This window comes from Aulonocara sp. 'chitande type north' Nkhata Bay, linkage group LG23, assembly GCF_057382095.1.
Source record: "Aulonocara sp. 'chitande type north' Nkhata Bay isolate Kocher_YH1m ecotype deep benthic linkage group LG23, A_spYH_male_GT1.1, whole genome shotgun sequence".
Classification (NCBI taxonomy): domain Eukaryota; kingdom Metazoa; phylum Chordata; class Actinopteri; order Cichliformes; family Cichlidae; genus Aulonocara; species Aulonocara sp. 'chitande type north' Nkhata Bay.
This window is the reverse complement of record NC_141365.1, coordinates 2,581,667-2,607,047: the sequence shown is the minus strand read 5'-3', so window position 1 is coordinate 2,607,047 and position 25,381 is coordinate 2,581,667. Positions and strand designations below refer to the sequence as shown.

Here is a 25,381-nt window from a genome sequence, read left to right as displayed (position 1 = left end):
TTCACTGTGACTCACTGAAGTGTGCACTCTGTACCACAAGAAGACTTGTTGTGCGATGGGGTGTCAGCAGATGTTGGGTGTGGTCGTGGTTTTGTTAGGGAGCCGAGTGTCCCGTGGATCAGCGACTGACATCAGTAACTGTAACTTCTGACATTTCTCAACAGTATCAGTCGTCCAGCTGATGATACGCGATCCCGTCCTCTAGGGCTGTGCGATATGACCAAAACCTCATCTCCCGATATCAGACATCTGTCGTCCGATAACGATGTAAATCACAAAAATGTAACATTTTCTGTAAATTCTGTGAATCTCGGGCAGCTCGACTTGCGTGAAGTGTTTCCAGCTGTGCGTCGTGTAGCTGGAGTCGAGTGTTTTAACCGATGCTGAAACGATACATTTTTAGACATAAGTTGTAACGGCGCCGTTTTCTTTGTGCGTATTTCTTACACGGCGTGCTGCGGGGAGAAGCCTGTTCTAACGTTTGAGTCTAAGATCTATTTTTTAGCACCTGGCGGCTCTTTTTTACTTCTCATCTGTAAATAATCTGCATCTTTCACGTGATTCAGTTTATTTTGAAAAGTCTCAACAGGATCTTGAGCTTTATTGTGAAAGGTTTATGTGGAACATAAACAAGCGGACACGTGATGCTGTTACCTTCATTGTTGCTAATGACAACGCATAAAAACAGGCGCTTGTCCGTCCGTAGTGTGGTTATATCAAATATAAGAGAAAGAGAGAACTTTAAGAAATTAATATAAACACTGCAGCGACATCAGAACCATGAACAAATATTGCCGTAAACAGTTTATTTTGCAACACCACGAAACAAACGACAGCGTAAAATGAAACGACAGACGCTTTTATATCGTCATCAGATATATATGGTTATATCGAACAGCCCTACCCTCCTCACCTGAGCTCTGCTTACTTTGATCTCTGTCACCACCCGTGTGTTCAGCATGACTGGTGCACAGTGTGCTATTGTTAACAAGCTGCAATGATAAGCTCGGTGATATCAGTGAGCAGAAAACCTACTGTTCTTGCTTATCTAAGGTTAATCTTTTACTTCTGACTGATAATTTTGCAATGACATTGATTTTTTTTAAACCCCACACAGATATACTTAATTATTAATCCCGTCTGCTTCTCAGTACCTTTCCAAGACAGGAACTGCCGTACTGCATAAGGAAGTGCGGGACGGTGACACAGTGGTGAGCTGTGTGGTAGGAGTCGGAGGTGGGCTTTGTGTTTGCAGTGTTGATGGACAGGCTGACAGATCGGTCAAGTCTCTGTGGACTGTTCGCAGATGACATTGTGCTCTGTAGTGAGAGTAAGGAGCAGGTGGACGAGAGCTCTGGAAGAAAGAGGAATGAGCCTTGCCCGTGGGGCCGGTTGTCTTCATTAAACAATGAATTTGAGCTCGTCTGTCGAACAGCCAGATTAGCAAGAAGATTACATTTTATTTTCTTTTTCATCTTTTAGTTGAATCAGGATGAAAAGTTGGAAATTTCTAGTTTCTTCTGAAGTTCCTTCTTGTCCAGCCTTTAGCTGCTAAACAAAGTCTAAAAGGGGAAAATGGGCTTAGATTCAACGCAAAGTGCTTCTAGTTGCTATTCACAATTTAAGTATATATCTGCTGAATACAGCTCAAAGAGAGGCACAGCGGTGCTGGTTCAGATTATTCAGAAGCCAGTTTCTGTTTTCTTTTCCTTCAGCTGAGCCAGCAATTGTTCATTTATTGTGAGAGCGAGCGAGCAGCAGACACAGAGAAAAAAGCTAAGAGGCAAAAAGCTGCATGCAGAGCGTTTTCACACACAAACGATCACCTGTCTCACTGCTTCATGCTTTTTCTGGGTAAGAAGATACAGACTTATCATTTGTCTCCATTGTAGCGGCTGTATTGTGGTACCAGCATTCAGAAGGGAGGGGTAAGGACTAGAAACATTTAGCATTTAGTGGAAGTTGCTGGTACGGCTCACGCCAGCGTCACCTTTGTCAGCCAGCTACAAAGCCTGATTTCAAACACTCGCCACGCTGCCTGCGTCGGTGTAAAGGAGGCAGCGCTGACAATGAAGCTTTAGGACATAAACATCATCAGTGAACGAGTTATTGTGCGACGTCACACTTTCTCTTGTGATGCACTGACTTGACGCAGTCAGCTGAAATTTGTTTTTCACCAGTCACAGCGTAGATAAGGTTTTACGGCTTCAGTCTGCGTACGCAACCATGTACTTGTCCGTCTTGTTTGTATTATCGTGGTTTTACCTGGAAGGGATGGGAACACGCTTTGCATGCTGAAGCATGACTAATTTGTTTGGCTAGCCTTGTCCTCCAGAAAAGGCTTCGGGCGTTTACAGTATGTGTTGTACTGCACGCTGCCAGGTTGCAAGATCTCAGTAATCGCGTACGCGATAGAGGAGAACTTTTCTCACCCCCAGTTTATTTTTCCATAACAGCTTTTATCTGTGTAATTAGCAGAGAGGTATATACAGCCATGTCATCTAAACATGCAGCAGCAGCAGCTTTGGGTTTAATAAAGACAGAAATATAAACCTGTTACTGAGAAAAAGGAAGCTGCTGGTCCGACTGCGCTCTGACTCTGTGTCTTTATGGGGAAACAAACAGAAGACACAGCCACTGTTGCACCAGTCCCACCAGTTTTACTTTACAAATACATGCCTGAAAACAAACATTGTGATTTGTTTGCATGAGCTGAAAGTGCTGTCCTTCAGCTTTCTGTTTCTTTGCCTTGTCTGAATCACAGCTTTGTACTTGTGATGGCGTCGCCTTCAGGAGCTGCTCAAATGTTGTTCTTTTTCATTTCAAACATGCATCATTGCCAAAACTTTGTGGTCTTGTATAAACCTGCTCCTGCAAAGACTAATGATACACTGACTGTAAGTTTCTGCCCTGGTGTTTTTCAGATTGCGCTGTGAACGTTCACAAGAGCTGCAAGTCTCTGCTGGGGGAGTGCACCAGCAGCAAGAATAAGGTAAACACTCGAAACACGGCGAGCAGCCACGATTAGGCCACGCTGGGTTTGATTGCGCTCTACAGGCCTGGACTTTAATGTGATGTTGCACGAAGGAGTTGCATATCACTTCCTGTGTCCTCTTCTGTGGTTCGATTACCATTAGTGCTTCTGTGCAACGCTGGCAGTGATGACACGTAGAAACCTTCAGACGGGATTTATTTTGTCAAGCATGAGAAATCTGGAGGAATGTTTATGTTAAAATGACTTTTGGATTGATGATGAAACGAGAATTTGCTGTTTGACCGTGACGGCAGGATTCAGTGTTCACTGTGACGGTGAAGCGGGCGTAAACAGAAGTGTCGATGATGATGCTGCTGCTTGTAATTTCCACATTCAATACGAGGGCTGTCGAAACATTTTGCAACAACCGCGCCCATGACTCCCAAACATACACCGTCTCTTATGCATCTGCACAATATGAGCTCACTGGAGCATCAAGAGGACTTATCCTAGTCTACAAGTCATACTTCTTAAAAATTATTTTTGGGGATTTTTAGCGTTAATTGATTTGATGGAGCGCTGATCAGAAAGCAATTCAATTTTATTTATATAGCGCCAAATCACAACAAAAGTCGCCTCAAGGCGCTTCATAGATACAGAGAAAAACCCAACAATCATATGACCCCCTATGAGCAAGCACTTTGGCGACAGTGGGAAGGAAAAACTCCCTTTTAACAGGAAGAAACCTCCGGCAGAACCAGGCTCAGGGAGGGGCGGGGCCATCTGCTGTGATTGGTTGGGGTGAGAGAAGGAAGACAGGATAAAGACATGCTGTGGAAGAGAGACAGAGGTTAATAACAGATATGATTCAATGCAGAGAGGTCTGTTAACACATAGTGAGTGAGAAAGGAGACTGGAAAGGAAAAACCCAGTGCATCATGGGAATCCCCGGCAGCCTACGTCTATTGCAGCATAACTAAGGGAGGATTCAGGGTCACCTGGTCCAGCCCTAACTATATGCTTTAGCAAAAAGGAAAGTTTGAAGCCTAATCTTGAAAGTAGAGATGGTGCATGAAGGGACAGTGACGTGCACGCAGTGACTTGTGTGGACACGTTTCTGGGTTTTAAGCAATAATCTCATTTGTTTTTCATTTGTTATTTTTATTAAACAAACTAAAGTGAAATATAACTCAGACTTTATAAATTCCAGTGTTGTACGTTTTCTGACATTATTTCCTCTTTTTTGTCTCATTCAAAAATGTAAGAGTAAGACAGAAGACTGAGAACAAAATAGGAATCGTAAAAGAAATTAAGGTGGTGCATGAAGCTACTTCATCCCCTCACAGACGCGTGAATCCACTTCTGTCGGGGCGCTTTTCCCGGCTCATTTGCAGCTCGACTTCTTGTTAATAAAGACTAACTGTGTGCAATGTTGTATAATTTTATAATCTGACTCTGTTGATAAAAGCACGAGAAACTGGCCTTAAAAATGTCGTCTTTCTTTATTTTCTCCACGCAGAGAGATACGCTACCGAAGCTTAGCTCATCAGGATCTCCTAACCTCGGTGAGTAGAGCGCTGATGTGCGGATGTGGTGCTCGCCGATCCCACTGACACAGTATCAGTGTAACTATGGGGGTTCATCGATGGCTCAGAAGGTGGCTTTATATGTCTAATTAGAAAGCTGGTTGCCACACCAGAGGATTAAAAACATGAACCCTCAACACATCTGATGGTGGACTTGTCCTATTTCTTTCTGGTGTGTGTGTTTGTGTGTCTGTGGGTCTGCTTCTCTGTGGTGTGTGCGCCTACACACTGAGCATAGGAGGGGGAGATTGGCCTCCAACAGCCGGTAGGCGAAGGTGATGATTAGCCACCGCTGAGAACAGTCAGATTTACTTCTGGTTTACCTTTTGTCCAAACTCTGATTTTGAAATGTTGTTTATGTATCGACTTCATATAAAGACAGAGCTGCTGTACTAATACTGCTATGAAGTGTTGCACAAGTGTCACCTGTGCATTCTGACCTCATTCATCTTACGCTTGGCCACAGGGCGTCATTGTTGAACAAAAGCATTTAGAAAGAAAATAAAAGACTGGGTGAAGCTGCACGTTTTAGTCTTTTTAAAGTCGTTCCTCAAAAGCAAGTGTTAAATCTGAGCAATGGTGCTCTGAGTACAGCTGAGGGGGCTAATCACCCGGTGGTACACAGACGATACTGCTTAGCAGGATGAATATATAAGTGGTTTTGGTCTTTTCATGGGCTTTGCTGACTATGATACAAATGCATTTGCTTTTATTCATCCTAGGAAAACTCACTCATCGCTAATTGTAACATGCAGCAGGTCCGGTTGCATGCGAGCGAACCCACGGGGGACGTGAGCGGCGGCGGCAGCAGCTTAAGTTAATCTCCTGTAGCAGTTGTTAGTCTCTTGTGAACAGCTGGGGGCCTGTCACCCACACCTGGTTTCGCCTCATGTCTTGCCTCCAGCCAATCAGTAGCTTGTGCAGGGGGTCAGGAAGATCAGCAAGAGAGGGAGGAATTGAGGAGGCGTGAAGGATCAGAAAGTGCGAGAAACATCAAAGGGTGTGCGTCTTTCTAGAAGTTACTTCTACTGAGGAGCTCGGGCTTGAAGGGTCTCGTGGGCTGCGTATAAAAGCGGGGTTCGCGCTGTTCTCGGCTCATTGTTTACACTGGTGACCTCGCTCAGTTTGCATTATTGCACTTCTCCTTGAGTCGCTCATCCGATTTGAAGACCTTTGCAATGGAGCTGGTGGTTGCTAAAAGATCTTTCCAAACAAAGGGACCCTTCAAAGCGTCCTCCGCCTCCTCGTGGGGTCTGTCTGGACGTGTGGGGATGCGAATGTTGATGCACCGCGACATGATCACCTGCAGATTCTTCCGATCCCTGCCGCGATCCTGGCTGAGAAAGCACTGGGGTCGGCTCGGGCAGGACACGAAGAGCTCCTCCTCCGCTCCACTTCGCCGGTCATCTTCTCCTTTCTCTCTGTCCTCTCCTCGTTTGTCCTCATGTTCCTCTTCTGTGTCCTCTAATTGCATCCGATCACCTGTCTCTCGTCTTTATTTCCCAGCGCTAAAAGACCGGGACAGAGAGTGGGATCAGGCAGGCCCGGCCGCATCTCAGGCCCTGGATGGCCATCGAGGTTCGTTCAGTGGCCCAGGCATGACCATTAGTGCGTTGGGATCTAGCGCTTCGCAAACCGCCCTCGCCACCAGCACTTCCACGGCTGCTACCTCCAGCATTGGCCACAACCTTCATTACAACAATAGTTCAGCGTGAGTATGGACTTCATCCACTTCTCCCCTGAAAAACGTTTTTTTTTCTTTCAAAAACTTTCTCACTCGTTTCCTTTTCAAGAGATTTTCTTTGTTTTTTGAGTTGAAAGATTCACAGAGGAGCACAGAGCAGTCTTTCTCTGAAACGTATATTGCTGCACTGTCGATGTTTGCAGGCTCTGCTGTATGTAAATGTCTCATATTTTTAGATTCTCGTCTCTTTAGCTCAAACGATATTTTGCCGTTGCCACCGTAAGATGTTTTTATAGTCGACACTTAAAGGCAGGCTGTCTCTTCTAATATGACGCCCTGTGAAGCTGAGTGTAGACGGCTTGCAGCTGCCTGCTTTTCTGCTGCATGGCTCGGTAACGGGGGGGGGGGCAGTGAAAGAGTAGGTGGAGAAGAAGAAATCAGGAAAGATTTTCTCTACTTTCTTTGATTTATTTGCTACTTTGGGTCTTTAAACGCACGTGTTGGCTGCTAGCAGCATCACGTTGTTTCCATTTCACCATGTATGCCACCTTGGACCTGTGGTTGTCTTCCCTCAGATCCCTCCCTGGGGAGATGGATGAGACGGACACTCCCCGCTCCAAACGCTACAATGAAGACGCGATTTCCCTCGCTCCTTCGACCACCGAGTCCATCATTGTAGAAGGTGAGCAGCTGAGTGACTGAAATGTGGCTTGAACTGGAATTACTGGAATAACAGTTCCAGTCTCAGTTGGTATCAGTGGGAAATTGTTGACCAGCTTTTCTCAGACTGAGTCTTCTGAGAGCTGCCTGCTCGAGCGACAGCTCACCTTCAGGGCTTTGTGTGTCCTGCTGGTTTGACTTGTGGGTTCAGGACTGACCTCGACCTGTATTCTAGGCTGGAGACTCTATGGGCTTATTTATGAAAGGGCTTCTGCCGATACCCGTTTTATTCCACGCTTTAACAATGTATGACAGGGCAGGATGGTTGTTTTTCCTCACAGTTGTGTTATCAATATGGAGGATGATCACCTATATTATCTCTGATATTAAGAACATCACAGCATGCACTGTGCTCATGGATAACTGATGAAAGGGGCGGAGATCATATGTTGTTGAGGAGGAGTCACACTTTGTTATCGGCCCTTTGAGGAAAGCGACCTTGATGATAACGTGCGACGCGGGTTAGGCATTGCTGGAAGCGACTGTAGCGTGTCTGAACTAGTGTTGCTCGCCTCTGCAGAGGCGACCAAGTTTCCTGTAGTGAGACACAAAGTTGCTACAGATCGTGTAAAAGATGAAAACAAGGCCGCGCGTCGTCTCGGCCGCGCGTCGTCTCGGCCGCGCGTCGTCTCGGCCGCGCGTCGTCTCGGCCGCGCGTCGTCTCGGCCGCGCGTCGTCTCGGCCGCGCTGATGATTTTATAAACTGTCTCATTTAGGCGACGGGAAATCCTTTAGTTCAGAAGGATGAGCTGTTAAACAGGGACCCTGCACAATAACGGTCATTTAGGAATCGTCATTATTTATAAAATTCTGCACATGTTGAGGTGTCATCATGCAATATTCAGAAGTCCTTTTCAAAATAATTATAACCAACAAAGCAGAGCAGGTGTGATGCCTCTGCTGCTCTCCTCAGATGCTCACTATGCAGCTGTGCGGGCTGATCTGGAGTCTGATGCTCAGGATTTGGAGGCAGACTCGTGGAGTTCGGCGGTTGATCAGCAGTATCTCAAAAAGCACACTAAAGAAACGGCGAAGAGACAAGACGTGATATACGGTAAGTGTGATTTCATTTTTCCTGTACGTGTCCGGCCAGTGAGCCGCCTGTCGCGCGGATCAGTGGGTGCAGACGGCGCTTTGAAAGGCACACTGATTGGGCCGTGCACTTTAAGTGTAACACAGTTGGAATCGCACATTTAATTCGGCGAGAGCTGTAAATAAACCTTAATGTGTAAATGTGTGTGTTTAAAAAGCCTAAATGTAACGGAGTGTGTAGATGAGGGGAAAACCAGGAGCTTTACGCAACATCCAGCACCTCAGTGCACGACACACACACGTGCATTACAGAACATGCGTGTCGTCCTGTAGAGCTGATGCAGACAGAGATGCATCATGTGAGGACTCTGAAGATCATGCTGCGCGTCTACGTCCGGGAGTTGAAGGAGAACCTCCAGATGGACGCAGGAAGGCTGGACTGTCTGTTTCCCCGCTTGGAAAACCTCCTCGACCTTCACACAAACTTCCTGTCTCGTCTCAAAGAGCGGCGGCGAGAAAGCCTCGTCCCGCCCAGCGACAGGAACTACACCATCAACAAACTGGCAGACGTCCTGATCGCACAGGTATGGAGGAGACGCACGCACGCACGCTGATGCCCACCATCGGCGACAGAGCTGACGTTTGTTCTTTGTCCAGTTCTCAGGTGAAATCGGAGAGAAGATGAAGGACAGCTATGGAGATTTCTGCAGTCACCACCCTGAAGCTGTCAGCTACTACAAAGATCAGCTGCAAAACAACAAAAAGTTCCAAAACATCATCCGAGTACGACGCCGACACAGAATTAGCTGCATCATATCACATTAAAGAGGCGTTGGTTACCGTGCAGCGTCAAATCAAATATTTCTGCTTTTGTTCTTGCAGAAAATCAGTCACCTGTCTATTGTGCGGCGGCTCGGAGTGACTGAGTGTATTTTATTGGTGACACAGCGGATTACAAAGTACCCGGTACTAGTTGAGCGCATTCTTCACAACACTGAAGGTATTTCTGCTCCGTAGATCACAGTTACTGCCCAGAATGACTTCGCTGTGTTTAATCATTTCTTCCTCGTTCCTAGCTGGTACGGACGAGCATGTGGATTTGAGTCGGGCGCTGGGTCTGATCAAAGACACCATCGTACGGGTGGACACGTTGGTTAATCTCCACGAGAAGAGCTCCAGGCTCAGAGAAATACACCTCAGGATGGAGCCGAAGGCACAGGGGAAATTCAAAGACGGTCGTGTCTTTCGGAGGGAGGACCTCGCGCCGGGCCGGAGACGGCTGCTTCATGAGGGCACAGTCAGCTGGAGAGCTGCTTCAGGCAGACTCAAAGGTTATCACATAATAAAACTATGACTCCTCTGCTGTCTGTGCACGTGTTCTGGTTCTATAAATCAATAAGCTGTCATTTCTGTTGCTCTTCCTTTAGATATTCTTGCCGTGCTGCTGTCAGATGTGTTGCTTTTGCTGCAAGAAAAAGATCAGAAATATGTATTTGCTGCAGTGGTGAGTACGTCGGTATCTATGAAAATAAAAGGGCATCAAAGAGAAATGTGCTCGGTGTGTTTTGGAAAGAAGGAGCAGAATTCTGCTGTGACGGGCGACAGGTTTGTAAACTCATCGGTTCAGCTCTCATTCTCGTTTCCGCCCCCTCCTCTCTTTTGTTCTTCTGGTCCTCCCAGGATAACAAGCCGTCAGTTATCTCTCTCCAGAAGCTCATAGTCAGGGAGGTTGCCCACGAGGAGAAAGCCATGTTTCTCATCTGTGCCTCTTCCAATGAGCCGGAGATGTATGAGATCCACACCGGCTCGAAGGAGGACCGAAACTCATGGATGACGCAAATACGACAAGCTGCAGAGAGGTAGCTGCAGCAACACACAAACACGCATCTGTTTATCACTCGGGCTAATCCAAAGAAAGTGTTCACACACCTCAATCAAAGCCAGGATCCTTTCCTCATCTGGCTCCTGTCTTCTCCCCCGTTAGCTGTCCTCACACTGAGGAAAGGCTGTTCAGTGAGGAAGAAGAGGCGCGAGCTTCCAGGTTTAAAGAATTTCGAGGTAACTAGAGGCCACAAGGTGGTGCTCGTGTGTTGTCTTACCCTTCAACTATCTAGAAGTCTAGAATATTAAAGCTTGTCCAGGAATGAGTCTTCTGTGTCATGCTTCCCAACTGTAGAACGGCTAAGCCAGAAGGATGCAGTGATCACGCAGGCGCTGACCGAGAAGCTTCAGCTGTTTGCGGACATGGCCGAGTCTGTGGCAGGGCTGGAAGACGCAGCGTCGCGCTCCAGACTTCTGCTTCGAGGAGACTTCTCAGACCTCCAGCAGGGGGAGGTCCTGCTCAAAGGAGCTATCACTGAGGGTAGGACCAGGCCGCATGACAATACGTGCATCTAAGTTTCAAAGGGAATTAAATGACGTTCACACACACGTGTTCTCGTCTCTCAGCTGCTGCATAAATTAGTAGGTTGTAATATTATTGATTTGTTTTGGCTTCAGTGGAGAACCTTCAGAACCTGCTGCAGTCTGGAGTGAGGGAGGGGCCTCCTGCACCCGCCAGGTGGGAGGAAGGAAGCGGCTCTGGGGTTCTGCCCAGGCGAGCCGACACCTTTGGGGGCTACGACAGCAGCCCCGCCATCTTCAACAAGAGTGAGTCCAGCACAGCGCGAGCCGCAAAGAAGTCTGTTTGACGTCACACATACAGGACAGATAAATACACATGAATAAATACATCTGTGGGGACAGTTTACACACAAATCTGGTTGTATGTGTGAAGTTTCTCCTAGATTATGACCGTTTGCCGGTCAGTTTCTTTCCCCCCCAAGCGTTTGTGATTTGTTAATGTGTGTGTGTGTGTGTGTGTGTGTGTGTGTGTGTGTGTGTGCGCGCCAGATGGCAGTGTGAAGAAGAACTTTTCTGCCGAGTCCAGAAACAGAGACAGGAGTCAAAGAGCCAGCTCTGACCCTCAGCTGAAAGACCTCTGTGGCAGCCACGCCCTGGAGCAGACGGTAGGACGCACACACACACACACACACACACACACACACACACACACACACACACACACACACACACACACACACACACCTCGGGATGAGTCGGTGTTATTTCCTGTAAATAGTAAGAACCAGAGCAAGTCCTCTGGAAACTTCCACGTGCTTGCAGGTGACTTCATCTGTGTCTACATAGATGAAACCTCGATAAACAAATTCTCTGAACATTCATTTGATTCCAGTAAACGTCTCTCCTGGACAGCAGAGCCAGCAGACTCTGTTCGTCTTTTATTAAACTTTATTATTCGTTTTTCACGGCTGTTTCCTGGAATCACTTTTGGATTTTTTCACAAAATTAATTCTACTAAACTGAAATTAAATAATTCAGTGCTGAGGTCATATTTTATATTGTACTGTACGTGATGTGCAGCACTGCAGTTTGATGGCTCGCTGTGTGTCTCTCGCTCAGGTCGACGAGAGCTCTCCTGCCCGGTGGAATCGCATCTGGTCCGACTCGTTCCCAGAGGCTGAAGTAAGCGCCTCTTATCTCTCAGCTACACAACAACGTCAGCTTTGATGCTCGCAGTCGTGCCTGCTGCAGCCATGAGATGTTTATTAACCCAGTAAAATGTTGTGTTGTGGATATTTGAGCGTGCTGACCTTGTCTGTCTTTGCACTCTAGTTCTTTGACAGAGTGCTGATGCTCTCACAGAGGCTCTACAGTCTGGAGGTGAAAGTCTGCCCTTCACTCTATAAATGAAATGCATTAGTATGTAATAACATCTCAGCTGCTCATCATCGTCTGCGACGTTTTTGTTGTTTCACCTGGTCTCGTGTGTCTCTTCAGGCCATTGTTTCGCAGCAGGACAGTCAGATCGAGCTGCAGCGGGCCTCACTGACGGAGCGGGCCTCCCTGCCCGGCCGCCACAAGGGGAACGTGCTCCTGGAGCAGGAGAAGCAGCGGACTCTGGCCTTGCAGAGAGAGGAGCTGGCCAGCCTCCACAAGCTGCAGTCGCAGCACCGGCAGGAGCAGCAGCGCTGGGAGAAGGAGAGGGAGAGGCACCGCCAGCAGGTGGAGGCTACCGAGGCCAGGCTACGACAAAGAGAGGAGGAGTGCAGGAGGACGGAGGTGAGGTGCTCTCTGTTACCTAAGAGCTGCAGGACAGTTACGTTTGGCTTTCTGTTTGCTGAAGACTAAACTTGCTGAGCTTATATTTAACAAAGCCTAAGCTGCAGCATCACTTCTTGTTGCGCAGGAGCAACTGGCAAAAGAGAAGGAGGAGTTGGACATGCAGAGGGAGACGTACCAGCAGGACCTGGAGAGACTGAGAGAGTCCACCAGAGCTGTGGAGAAAGAAAAGGAACGCCTGGAACACCAGAAGAAGATCAAGAGGAAGACCATTGAGGTGGGGCACCCGTGCTGGTGGCCACATGCACTGTTGTTATTGTTATGATGTATTACGGGCTCACACGTGTTGCATGCATTTGATTTGAAGCATTTAATTTCTTTGTGCTCGCTTTTGCACGATGGTTCATTAGTGTGTCCGTGTGCCCTTTCTCTCTTCATCACTTTGAAGTGGAAACATGAAGAAGCTGCCACAGGACCCTTTGTTAAGTTGCTTATCGGGTCTCCTACGAGTGGGAGAAGCATCGGTGTCATAGACGGGCTGATGTTACACTGACGGTTGAAAACACACCTCTGTGTGCTTCATCTCCTTACCCCCCAGCCGCTCTCGTCTTTGCTTATGCTTCCTCTCCTTACGCTACAATGCGTTGCATTGTGAGCTTCATGGGAGAGCAGTTCTGAGACAGAGCCACTGACTGTAATTTCATGCCCGATGCTAACAAATCTGTCAAGGAGCTACTTAATATCAGCCTTTAGTGTTTTCAAAGGTCTGCAACAACCAATTACAGCTTAGTGGGGTGTCTGTGTGCACCGGCAACTTTTGTCTTGACACAGATTTTATCTGTTTGTCAAAGAAAAAAAATATCAGTGGATAGAGCATTTATAATCAGCGCCTGAATCACATACTTTGAATTGACTTCGTTCATTTGTAGCTGATACAGCAAAGCTTTATGCGTCCATGAACAGAGCGCCGCCACATTCACTCTGACACAGCTCAGCGCAGACCCGGGACTCACTGCACGCTCTGGTTCCTGCTTACCTGAAAAAGTGTTATGATTTATGTAACAGTGCGATGTGTTGGCTCAAGCTCTTTCACAGCCTCTAGAAATACCTAAAGCTAATTTCAAATACTAATATTACAGCGTGAATGTGAAAAGCTACCAGCTACACGCACACCATGTGCGTGCTGCCTTTTTCCAATGATGTTGTGATGACTCAGACTGCAGCACAGTGATTCACCGTCACTGGACTGCAATTACTCAAGTCTGTAAACCATTGGTGCTGTTACATGGGCTCATATGCATGTATTTCTGTCTGATTGCAATCTATAGTTATGTCATAAGTCCCTCTCTGCTGATTGGCCAGCGTCTCCAGCCTGCATACCATGCTGACTAACTGTCAGCTGACACGACGCTGTTCATTCACGTCCCAGAAAGCGCTACAGAGCTCTTTTGCAACTGTGGATTCCTTTTTTAAAATAGTCTGTAACTTTGCTCAGCTTCACACGGTGACCTTTGCCCTCGTGCATTCTCACAGATTTCATGTTAGGAACCTTTTTTAATGCCCCAGACCTCGAGTAACGGGAGTGTAGACTCAGGATGTACACAAACATAACCAGCTGATGTGAATTATTGCAGTTATCATCTCATTACAAGCTGCAGAGGCCTTTGACTGTGAGTCATATCTGGAGTACTTCAGTGGCTCCAGGAGAACCGCATCCCCTCTGATGAAGCAGCAGAGCCTCTGGGTGAACTGACCTAATCCTCTGTCATGAGTAATCCTCTTCTAATTATAGAGGCCTCTGCTGAAACGGTGACGGTGAAAAAGGTTTCTGTGAAGTTTGTTGCATGAACTGCAAGATGAGACCTGAACTACATCACACTTACAACCTATGTAATCAGTCTTTGTGCGTGCATTTTGTACATACGTGCAGCGTCTATGGGTTTCAGTTCTATGCTGTTGGCTGGGACTTTCTTGGCTGTTGTTTGGAGAGATTTGGAAGTGGTTTCTTCTCCCTCTGTGTCAAACACATCAAACGGTCTTTTCATTAGCTACACCCGCAGGATCTGTTCCAGGCTCCTGGCCAAGCTGATATCAACAGACATTTATCTGCCACCAACCAAAATGAGGACTCATCAGCAATCGCAGAGAGCTTTGATTAGACTCACTTCTGTGTGCGCATTTCTTAACATACGTGAGCAACAACTGTGCAGGTTTTGACATGTTCTGACTGAAGAGAGCATTTTTTTCCTCTTTGATCTGTGTTATCTCGTCTGATCGTAGTTGGCCCCGGGATTTGGGTTGGCTGTGGTCTGATTGTTCAGTACTCTTGTAATTGGAAGGTCATAAAAGCCAAGCGTTGCTGAGGTTACATCTCGATTTCTAGGTTTAAGTGAACGTAAACAACATGATCAAGAAACAGTTGGCCAAATTGCTCCATGCACCAGCTGTTTCACGAGCAGCTGAATGGGTGTACCTAAAAATGTGACGTAAAGGGCAGTGCGAGACAACAGGAGCTACTAAGAGTGAGCACGAAAGCACAAAGGTGGAATAATTAGGAGCCAAACATGCATAACGGTGTTATTTAGATCCTCTCTGATTTCTTTATGTGGAGACACACAAATGTGACTAAAACATAAAGTCTGCAAACGAACAAACAAAGTAAAAGTTCTTGTTGCTCTTTGGCTTTAGCCTCCAGACTGATATTAATTGCTTTGGTCTCAGTGTGTTTCTGTGAAGCTCGCAGTAAACGCTCATCAACACCTCACCATGTGCACAGAAACCTAAAGGCCTGTTTCTGGGTTCTTCTATAATCAGCTGCTAGCAGTTGCTTTGTGGAGCTGAGCACTGCGCTCGAGGGCAGATATTTTCTCTGAGCCATCTGTCACTGTGGCTATTCCCACCTGTTAGCTGTACGCTGTGTGCAGTACTGTTCAGTCTTTAACCACAATATTAGCAAATTACTCCCAGTGAATCATTTGCTCTGAGAGAGGAAAGTACTGCTTTACATTCAAAGTACTTTTACTGGAGTCTTGCAGAAAGTTGCTTTTTTGGGATTAATGAGGATTTTTAAGGTAATAACAGGCTGTGACATGTTATTGATAAAGCTGCAGTGTATTGATCATTGTTGGTGTAAGGAGAACCCAAACAGACACGGCTGCTTTCTTCCTCTGCAGCCGGCGAGTGACTGAAACGTCATAAATGGGTTAAAGTTCCTCCACATGTTTGTTATTTGTAGAGAATCGACTGAAGTCTAAAACTTGTGCTGAGTGGAAAAGATGGAAATGTTTGATCTTTTGATTGATGCGAGACTTAAAAGATTCATCAGGCATTAATAAGAAATGTTGGCTAATAATTTTGTGGCATGAATAACAGCTGCTGTGAAACACCGTGTGCTTTCTCTGAGTCGGACCACATTCAGGAACTGTAGGATTTACTTAGGTGCAGTTTGATTTTGGATTAAACGTGTTTTGCCTGCTAATCTCGTGACTTCAGCCTGGATCACAGCTGCAAATTAACCATAAAAAACATTTTTAACGTCACTGTTCAACACATGAATTACTCCCGGCTAAAAGCCCTGAGCTGGTGTTGTCAGCATATAGAAGTCTTTGTGCAGGGTTCGTGGATACATTATGATATGGGAATATGCAGGCTGAGAGGAACCTGGCTCTGTAATCAGCTAGTCCAAACCCAGCATTAGCAGTACCCTCTGGAAGGCAGCCAGTGCTAATTGTTTATGTGCTGTCAGTCAGAGCTCTTTGTGCTCGGCAGCTCGTGCGTGGTTTACTGCCCTGGAAACCTGCTGTTTGCGTCGCTTAAAGCAGATCACCTTGTTGTGGGAACAATGAAGGATCTGTGTGCCGAGATGAGCGAGTGCCGAAAGAGGAAAAATTACGGAGAAGAAGCAAAACCGAGGGGTCAAGAAAGGATGAATGGAGACTTCGCCCACAGAGGGCCCCTTCACTGTCTCGGCTAGAGGAAGCTACAGTCTGCACACGAGAGCGCTCGGATGAGTCTGCCTTCAGTCAGGCGTTCCCCATCGCCACAGGAAGTGTCAGCAGCAGCATCAATCACGTTGCACGTGGACTGCTCGCAGACAGGCTGATGCCACAGAGAAACTGATGTTGATATTTGTACAACATTAAACACCGTTTAGAGGAAGGCTGTTCGTTTATTTTTATAATTAAGACCATGGTAGTAATCCCCAAAGATTTCCTGTCTGTTATTCTCATCATCATCATTATCACGTAAGAGGACGGTGAAGAGTTAACCCCTTCTGGCTGATTCGTAGTCGGCCATTGTTCTTTGACTTCTTATATAATGTCAGATAAATATCATCCTCCACCATAACTGGGTCACAGCGCTGCAGAGGCGGATTAGCAAAGTTTGGTTGTGTAGTATTTCTTACAAAAGTGCGCTGAAAGGAGCCTTTGTGGCGATGAAACTTGTGGGATTGTTAACACAAACACCACATCACTGCATTGTTGCAGAAATCCGTCTCACTGAGTGCAGCTCGGACGCTGACGTTGACTCGGCCTCCAGATCGTCTTTCCTCCCTTCTAGTAATTAAGTGGAAAATGCGATTCCTATTATCCGCTCATGTCACCGGAGCCGTTTTCCTGTTCGCCTGCTTGTTTAGCAGTCCTGTTCGTTTTGTTCGACACGCCTTTGTGTGCGCACGGATTATTAAGGGTTTTATGTTTCTGATTTTCTGTGTCTGTGTCTCTGTGCGCTTTGTCCTCAAGCAGCTTTGGGGGGGAATCAAAAGCTTGCACCAGATGTACCAAAATGCATGCTCAGCAAGAGCCCAATGTGTTTCTGATTCCCTCTTTAGCCCGTAAATACCCAGCGCCTCAGCAGATTTGATGACGCCCTGCCATTACAGAGGGCAGACGATTCATGGCGTGCGATCTGTGTATTCTCTGCAGCTGTTTGCAGTTGTGTTCTCATGCACACACACACGGGCTGTGCAAACATTTGCAGCTGTGATTCTAAACTGAATCGACGCATCGATATGGAGACTGAGCTTAAAAGTCCACCTTAAGAATAACCCGTTCTTTCCTGTCCTGCAGGTGGCTCCCCTTTCTGGAAGTCTAAATGGAGATCTCCTCATGTCCTCCGGGTCCGCCGACTTGCCTCCGAAGCCGCTGGTGCGTGGCAGCATGTCCGTGGCACAAGCCGACTATCCGGAGCGTCCCGAGGTGATAGCGCGACGTGAGACGGGCTCCTCGACTTTGCCGCTAAAGACGGAGGTGCCGCTCCATCTCTTCAGCACCACCAACCAGCTGCACAAGCCGGTCGGGGTTCAGCAGCAGATCCCCACCAAGCTGGCAGCAATCAACAGCAGCAAAGGGAAAGGAAGCAAAAGCGGCAAAGCTTCGCATCGCACCGACAGCACCGGTGAGGCGCCGGGATCATGGCCGCGCATCAGAAATTCCAGCACTTGCAGACTTGATATTAAATGGCCACAGGTGTAAATACTATACAGTGCAGAAAGGTACCAAGGAAGGTGATAACGGTGCGGGTCGTCTCTTGCTCACACTCGTGAGAGACTGTTTACTCAAAGCAGTTTGTAAAGCTCAGGTGCTTTTTGAGCGAAGCACTCTGGGTGTAGGCCGTTAGGCTCTAAGTCTCTCCCTCCCGTAGGTGATGTTAATCAGTGCAGCAGACTCTCTATTAAAATGGATTTTCTTGCCTGACCTGCGCTCGGCCTGATCGGTCTCATTAGAATCACATGGCAGTCCTCACTGGGTCAGGCTTATCAAACAGTGGCCTCATCTAATCTGATCTCTCTGCTCCCCGTCCCCTCCCTCGGTCTCCCCGCAGCCTCGCTGGACACGAAGCAGGTGCTCCCACTGAAGCTTTCCACCAAAGAGGACAACGCCCACAAGGTCAAGCGCTCCGTCAGCCCCCACCAGCAGGTCCCGATGTTGGCCCCTCCTCAGTCGCACACCCAGCATCACCACGCAGGTATCGCTGCGCACGCGCTCAATCAGACGAACTCAAACACAATCTCCTCTCGTCCGTCTTTGCCTGCTGCATTATTAATCCTGGTTCTCATAGATGCAAACAAAAGAGTTGCGTTCTCCACCTGGGCAAACCTGACCCCACCCAGTCACATTCCTCTCTGAAGTCTGCATGCCCAGCCTCACCCTGTGTAAACACCTATCAGTTTCATGTATGATTAATATCAAGCGGTGCTGCTGACACAGACGTTTTAATCGTCTCTGCTGCAGCTACAAAGAAAAAAGCTCTGGCAGGACTATGTGACTACATTCCTGTATGAGTAAGCCCGACTGCATCGAGCTGCTGTGAATAACTGTGTTTGCAATAATTCTTTGTTCTTATTGCCTTTCCTGCAGATCAGCCCAGTTCTCTAGACAACGCTGGACCAGACATCCAGTCTGCCTCCCACCCTCCAAATGTTCAGAAGCCCCCCATGCCTCCTGCACAGTCCCATCCTCAACCCTCCCTGCAGCCTCCCATCATACCTCCCCACTCGCAGAGCACCGGCGCTCTTCAGTTCCACTCCCCCGTGCAGCCGCAGAGCCTCAATCCCAGCGCACAGGTTCAAGGGCTCAGCCACAGCCTGCCGCCGCCCTACAAGTTCACCACAGAGGACCTCAATAAGGAGGATGTCATCTTCTTCTGAACTTACGATAGAGGAAAAAACCAGTCCAGGGATTGATCGTCATCCCCATTAAACCATAAGGCCCATTCTGAAGAGCACCTTCCATGCGATCATGTGAATGCAGACGCATTGTTTCAGTAAGGCTGGTGAGGTTTGTTGCAGGGAGGAGGGCTGCTGTGGTTCACATGGAGAGAAAGACGGCGTTTGTTTTTAATAACCCTCATCTGGCCCTAAACTGCCAGTATTAGTGTAATCGTTTAATCTTATTTTATTTAAGTTTTATATCTAAACTTAATTGGCTGAATCATGAAGGAGAGACCTTTGGGGAAACAAAGGAGTGTGAAAAAAAAGGTGTAAATGAAGTTTTAGCGATCCAAAGACATTATCCATGAGAGCTGAACCAGGACGTGACTGAAAGGAAGAGAAACGGTTGTTTTTTGTCAAGAGGAGTGAAATCAGGACAGTCGGGGAAGCGACGGAGATCTTACGGCACCTGGAACCACGTGAAAGAAACTCTAACACTGTCTGCTCGATGTTTCATTTGCACAGTGTAAATACTTCAGCCCAGACTGATGGACGAACGGACAAACTGTGTAGTGTCTGACTGCACAGCTGTTAAAATGATGAAGCTTCCTTTCATTTTGTTATTTGTCTTAATTGTGTTTATTGATTACGTCCTTGGTTTTTCCTCTTTTTATGAAAGCCGTCTTGTCTAAGCTGTCGCGTCCTGTTACTTCATTTCAACCCCGGGGGAGTTTGGCTAATTGTGCAACTAATGAAACTCATGCAGAGTGAGACAAACTCGCAATCTTTGTCACATAGTTTCAACTCTTTCCCCGAACGCTGGGTGTTGAATAACAACAAATAAATGTCTCTCCCATCTTTACGCTCCGTTTGTTGCTGACTCTGAAACATAACTAATACAAACTTATTAGCATCGGCTTTAATTTTAAGGCTATAATTTTCCACTTATACTTATTCAGGAAGCTAATTGCAGATGTCTGAGTTTGTCCCCACTTTACTGAGTTTGTCTCACCGCAGGAAGCCCCTCCCCGCCCCCCATCATCACTTTATGAGTCACATCAGTATGAAACATTTGTTAGTGGAGCTCGAGTGGGTGTCCTGTACATTTCATGCTGGAAGCTATTTTAAAAGCAATCTTTAAACTGCTGTAGTTTTCTTGTCAGTAGCCTGAATAGAAAAACAAGACAACCTATTGGAACGGTTTCAGGAGAGAGGATGTGGGCTTCAGATACTGAAAAGTATCAAATATATCGTGAAATAGAACAATTGGTTACAATATAACCCCGGTTCTCTGAGTAAAGAGACTACCTGTCCAGCTCCATATATATGGAATATACAGGCTGCACAGGGATTCTTGACTGCATTTGGTTACATTGCAACTCGGGTTCTCTGAGTGGACGCACACGGCCGACATATTCCATATATACAGAGCTAGAGAGATGCTCTGGACACAGTGGGGAGCCGTGTCCTCTGCTGTCTGTCTGGGGAGGAAAAATGTCAATCAGCAGTGTCTGTTTGACGCAGACATAAAAACGTGCTGTAGGTCACATTCAGCTTTTCCAATATCAGAATTTGAGATAAACGATCACAGAGGAATGAAGCAGCTTAAAGGTTCTTTATTTTCCATTTCAATCCACGTGAGTCTTATTATTATTTTTAGGTTTAATGAAATTTTAATCTGTTTTTGTCACTCGAGCTCATTTTGATGACTTTACAGTTTGTAAGAAAAAACCTGGCGGGTACATTTTAGCCCGTTCGGGTTTGAGTTTCTGTTGACTGTGTTCTGTATTTATTGTTGAAGACGTTTCGTCAGCCTTGTCTTAAATCTCTGTGCCTGCCTGACAGAAGAGCGATGCTGTGGCAGCTGTGGAGGCACAGCTGTGGTTTGTTCCTCTGCACGCGTGTGGACGTCAGAGTTTGTTGATCCAAAACGAGCTGGTGTCTGAAGCTGTGATCACGGGCTCGACTAGGAGCAGGTTTTTGTGTATATTATGTATATTATTGTACATGCTGGTCGCCCTCCTCCTACACGTGTCCGTTATGTGTATTTCTGTATATACACTTAAAATACACACGTGTGTATGTACAATCTGGTACTGTTTCACCTTCCTGAATGCAGTCTTGGCAGAAATCACAATCGTTCATCATTTGCTGTGTAAATGAAGGTATTTAACCAGCGGCGGTACTCTGCCGGTCGGCTCTCTGCCGGTCGGCTCTCTGGTCGCAGGTTCACTGAGTTCATGGATGAAATGATCCACTTGTTTCAGTTGGTTAAACCAAAGAGGCGTTCAGCTGACGGGGCTCGGTGTCGTGCTTTCTAACATTCACACTCCGATGGATGCATTGGGGTTAGTAGTAAAGCCAGGAATCGAACCACCAGCCTTCCGATCAGTAGATGACCTGCTCTACCGCCTGAGCTACAGCTCATGTGCCGCCTCATCTCAAATATCGCTTTAGTCACAAACGATTATTTACATTTTTATTCAGCTGATATGTAGTGTGTGAGTTTCTTGTATTTTTGGACTGACGCTCACGAGTTTGGCACAACAAGCAAGTTCACAGGTTCATCAGCCAGCTTACTCTGGTGGTTACTTAACAGGTGAGACTCGATCATGAAGATCATCTCAGCTGAAAAAGCCACTTAAGCTTTTCGGGACGTTTCCTCCGGTCTGCATTTCTGTTTTCAGCTCGTGTTCGAGTGCTTCGCTTCTGCTCCAGGTCCGAGACGTTAACGAAACCTCAGCGGGGAGATGAAGGCTGCCTTGTGGATCAACTCGAGTCTTAAACGTTGCTTCGCTGTAGTCTCGTTTCTGCTTTCCAACGTGGAGGCCGGTCGGTGGCGTCCCTGTGGACGGTGTGTGTGGAAACATTTTGAAATGCATTTGTTGGACCTGTAACGTGTAAATACTTGTTTTATTTCCTCTGCCAACTTTACACTAGTCACTTTGGATAGTAGCATACTTGAAAGGGAAAATGAATGTTCAGAATGCGTCTTTGTTGTCATGTGAACTTTAGTGTCTAATGACGTTTGTAGCACACAGCAAAACTGATGCTTTTTTGTACCGTTTATTTTATTCACTTTGCGACTGTTAGAATGACCTGCGGACACAAACTGCTGAATTAGAAACATTTAGTAATAAAAAGTCTTGAAATAATTCGCTTTGTTTGTCCTCTTTGTGCCGCGCGTTTGGATCATTGCTGTCGAGCACGCACTGTTTACTGGCTGCGCACGTGCAGCGTATAATTCCGACTCATACGCACTTTTATTCACTGCTCGTCAAAATAATCCTGACCACCCAATTAGCTGGCACCCGTGCCATCTCCCAGTGTCTCGGAGGTGCCGCGGCGGTGTTACTGACCCTGTGTTTAGACGACTTAATAACAGTCTATTCCCAGACGAGGATCTATTCAGGTGCTGCGGTTGAGGCTGTTCAATCCTTTGGTGGACATCGCTAACAGCGGGGCCGCCAGCTCCTCCCTTATTGTCGTTCTGGCTGGGAAGACGCTGCAGCAGCGGCCAGTTTTTATTGTCTGCTGTCATTAGTGGCTTTCCTCTGTCTCCTCTCGACAATTATTTTTCCAGGCTGCTTCCCCTGCGGAGGGAAGCTGCACTTTAATCTGTCTTTGTTTCTGTCTCAGTCCTTCCACTGCTCTGCCCAATTCCTGTCTCCCTGTTTCTTCCCCCTTCTCTCATCCAGCGCCTCCAATCCATCTCAGCCCGACTGATTCACAGCTCGGAGGCGGTTTATGTAATGCTGTTTGCAGGAAGTCAGGAGTCAGAGCCTGTTCTCACCGCAGAGTTAAACAAATAGATGCTCCGCAGAGTCCAGACGTGCAGACAAACATCCCTGCGGGCTCATAAAACACTGAGACTAATCTTGGTTTGATGGACTCTGCGTCGCTGTGGTTGTTGTTCAGTGCGCTGCTTGCTGGAATGAGCCGTTAGGTCATCATGGCTACTTGGAGTCATGTTTTTGTTGTCATCACTCAAAAAATCATTTACCTCCTCTCCACCGCCGCTGTGGCATTATTACATCATCTTAAGTGGAGAGTCCCCACATTTTGTCACATATTGATTTCTAACAAACAAATCAACTTTTCTTCAACGCAAAATAGTTTTTATAATAAAAGAAATGAAGCTTCACAATTTCCCTCAAGCTGCTCTAAGGTCTTCTCTCCCATAAATAACTGGGGGAAAAACATATCCGATGTTTAAATTGTTGAGGAAAATTTACCATTTTAAGAAAGAAATTCGCTCATAAGTCGGGAGGCGGGGCTAGTTTGTCCAGCACGTCCCACAGATGCTGGATTAGATTGAGCTCAGGGGGATTTGGAGGCCGAGTCAACACCTCAAACTCATCTCTGTGCTCCTCAAACATTCCTGAACCATTTTCCTTTGAGGCACTGCACATTATCCCGCTGACATAGTTCAGACTTCAGGGAAAACGTTTCCATGAAAAGTTGTTCATGGTCTGCAGCAGTGGTTCAGTAGGTAGGTGGTAATCAGGCCCATCAGTGAGCCGTTGCTGGTTGTCAGGGACCAAGCAGTAAAGCATAAAGAACACCAGGGTTTAATTCAAAAAAGGGTTTTATTGACCCAAAAATATGAAAATATATTTAACGAAGCCAAAAAACTTAAACAGGCAGACCAATAAAACAGGTCAAGTCAATAAACTAAACTCAGATTAACAATTAACAAACCTCAAACAAACATAAGACACACTGACCTGCTGAAATGACACAGGGGAACTGCCGTATGAACGACTAATACGAAACAATTAAACAAACATGAACCCCCCCCCATGAAGCATGTGGTTTCACCCAATTAGGCTGTCAGTGGTTCTTCAGCTCTCCCAGCACGTTGCCAGACAGCAGGTAACTCAAACAAAGATGCATTAACATAAAACAGAACGTTGACCTTGCAGTGTTAATATGTGTGCACGCCATATAAACACTGGACGGTGTGATGGAAAAATAAATACATTTAATAAAGAAACAATATTGAACAATAAGTAGAATATATTAAAGTAGTGACTGCAAAGTAAACTAAGGTGAATCTACTGGTGGTGACGTGTGTGGTTTGCCATCACACTGGTTCATCTGGTTCCTTCGTTGGGCCGCTGCAGACCCAGAGCGCCCCACCAGAGCTGCATTTTTGGAGAGTCGTCTGGCCATCACAGTTGTCTAACAGGTGCCACGATGACGAGATAATCGGTGTTCTTCACGTCAGTGGTCATAATGCTGGTGCATGTTGCTGTAAAACCTGCATATACCTGTCAGAACTGATGGTGCCTTTCCAGATGTGCAAGCTGTCAATTCCATAGGCACTAATCCACCCCCAGACCACAGAGATGCAGGCGTTTGAACTGGGAGCTGATAACAAACCAGGTGGTGTCTCTCGTCTTTAGGCTGGAGGACGTGGCGTCCATGTTTTTAAAAGGAATTTCCAACCTTGAGTCCTCTGACCACAGAACAGTTTTCCTCCTCAGTGACGACCGTGTTCACGTGTGGCTGCTTTAAGCTTATCTGTGGATGCAGCGACAGTCGTGCCTGAGGGAATGAGGCACATCCGTTATTCATTTCCAGCCTCGTCTCCTGCACACAGAGATTTCTCCAGATTGTGAGTCTGGTGATATTATGTACAATAGATGATGATCACAATTTTACATCGAGGAACATTATTCTGAAATGGTTTCTTATCATGTAAATGTGCACATCTACCAGCATTAACACCAGTTTGTGGTCCACTGTGCCGAAACATTTTTCAGCTTCTCCCCCAAACCGTCGCGTGACCTTTTCGTTTCCTTTGTCAGCTGCAGTGTTTCTAAACCTGCATCCTCAGCGTTGTCCTGCTCGCTGTGTTTGAAACTAACGCTATGAAGGAATGTGCTCGATGTCTGCTTATCTGACGGCTTCGTCGTCGCTCCTGGCTGACACAAGGATCCTCTTGTTGAAAAGACACAAAGCAGACTCTATCTGTCCTCTTTTCAAACACCCAAGGTGATAACAGGAACACAGCCAGCAGTAAAACATGTCTCTCAGCCAAGGCTGCTTCAGATTTGGCTTACATAACCTTCTTGGCAGGATGTGGTGCATTCTGGGAAAGGGAAGCTTGTGGGGGATGCGGTATTTTGGGTTTTGACTGTTATCAGTGATAAAGAGCAGAACAGTGAAGGTCACTGGCCTGCAACAGCTTGTGTGCCTGTACGTCTTCTCACGAGCTGTAAAGCACGATGTGTATAAGCAAAGTTTTGCTCCAGATGAATGAAAATCATTGTTGCTTCAACCTGATCTGATCCTTCATCTGGGATCAACAAAGGTCCCTGTGTCGGGGGAATGGTGAAAGGTTACGCCAGGTAGAAATCAGATCAGGTGGAGGTCTATTGTTCTGCTAGAAGAGACGCCTCAGGTGAATCGAAAAGGCTCCGATGGATTATAAAGGAAGTGTGCTCTGTGCTGACTCGCCCTTTGTGCTCACAGGATTTGCATTTTGCAGTCAGCTACAGCCCGGCGACTGTCTCGTTGGTCCAGTTTTATTCCCGTGTGCCGATTACGCCATATGAGGAAGTGATGAATGCCCCCATTGTCACAGATCAGCCCGTTGAAGAGGA

The 25,381-nt window shown here is 46.7% G+C and overlaps 1 protein-coding gene across 5 annotated transcripts in view; it reads left to right on the top strand.

Moving 5' to 3' along the window:
• Window positions 1-21,919, top strand: part of arhgef18b (rho/rac guanine nucleotide exchange factor (GEF) 18b) — a 31,649-nt gene extending 9,730 nt beyond the window's left edge. For 4 of the 5 annotated variants that reach the window (XM_086282144.1, XM_086282143.1, XM_086282146.1 and 1 more), the window contains 22 exons: window positions 2,925-2,992; window positions 4,494-4,539; window positions 6,067-6,271; window positions 6,820-6,926; window positions 7,878-8,018; window positions 8,330-8,580; window positions 8,654-8,779; window positions 8,879-8,996; window positions 9,073-9,327; window positions 9,424-9,500; window positions 9,677-9,855; window positions 9,981-10,054; window positions 10,173-10,358; window positions 10,496-10,645; window positions 10,889-11,004; window positions 11,459-11,521; window positions 11,672-11,719; window positions 11,837-12,118; window positions 12,246-12,395; window positions 17,188-17,515; window positions 17,942-18,085; window positions 18,478-21,919. In XM_086282144.1, coding sequence (XP_086138270.1) covers window positions 2,925-2,992; window positions 4,494-4,539; window positions 6,067-6,271; window positions 6,820-6,926; window positions 7,878-8,018; window positions 8,330-8,580; window positions 8,654-8,779; window positions 8,879-8,996; window positions 9,073-9,327; window positions 9,424-9,500; window positions 9,677-9,855; window positions 9,981-10,054; window positions 10,173-10,358; window positions 10,496-10,645; window positions 10,889-11,004; window positions 11,459-11,521; window positions 11,672-11,719; window positions 11,837-12,118; window positions 12,246-12,395; window positions 17,188-17,515; window positions 17,942-18,085; window positions 18,478-18,767 — 3,404 coding nt within the window. In that variant the 3' untranslated portion in view covers window positions 18,768-21,919. Of the gene's footprint in view, window positions 1-1,832; window positions 1,855-2,924; window positions 2,993-4,493; window positions 4,540-6,066; window positions 6,272-6,819; window positions 6,927-7,877; window positions 8,019-8,329; window positions 8,581-8,653; window positions 8,780-8,878; window positions 8,997-9,072; window positions 9,328-9,423; window positions 9,501-9,676; window positions 9,856-9,980; window positions 10,055-10,172; window positions 10,359-10,495; window positions 10,646-10,888; window positions 11,005-11,458; window positions 11,522-11,671; window positions 11,720-11,836; window positions 12,119-12,245; window positions 12,396-17,187; window positions 17,516-17,941; window positions 18,086-18,477 lie in introns of those variants that run through there. The other variant, XM_086282145.1, reaches the window with a different exon arrangement.
• Window positions 21,920-25,381: the final 3,462 nt, after the last annotated feature.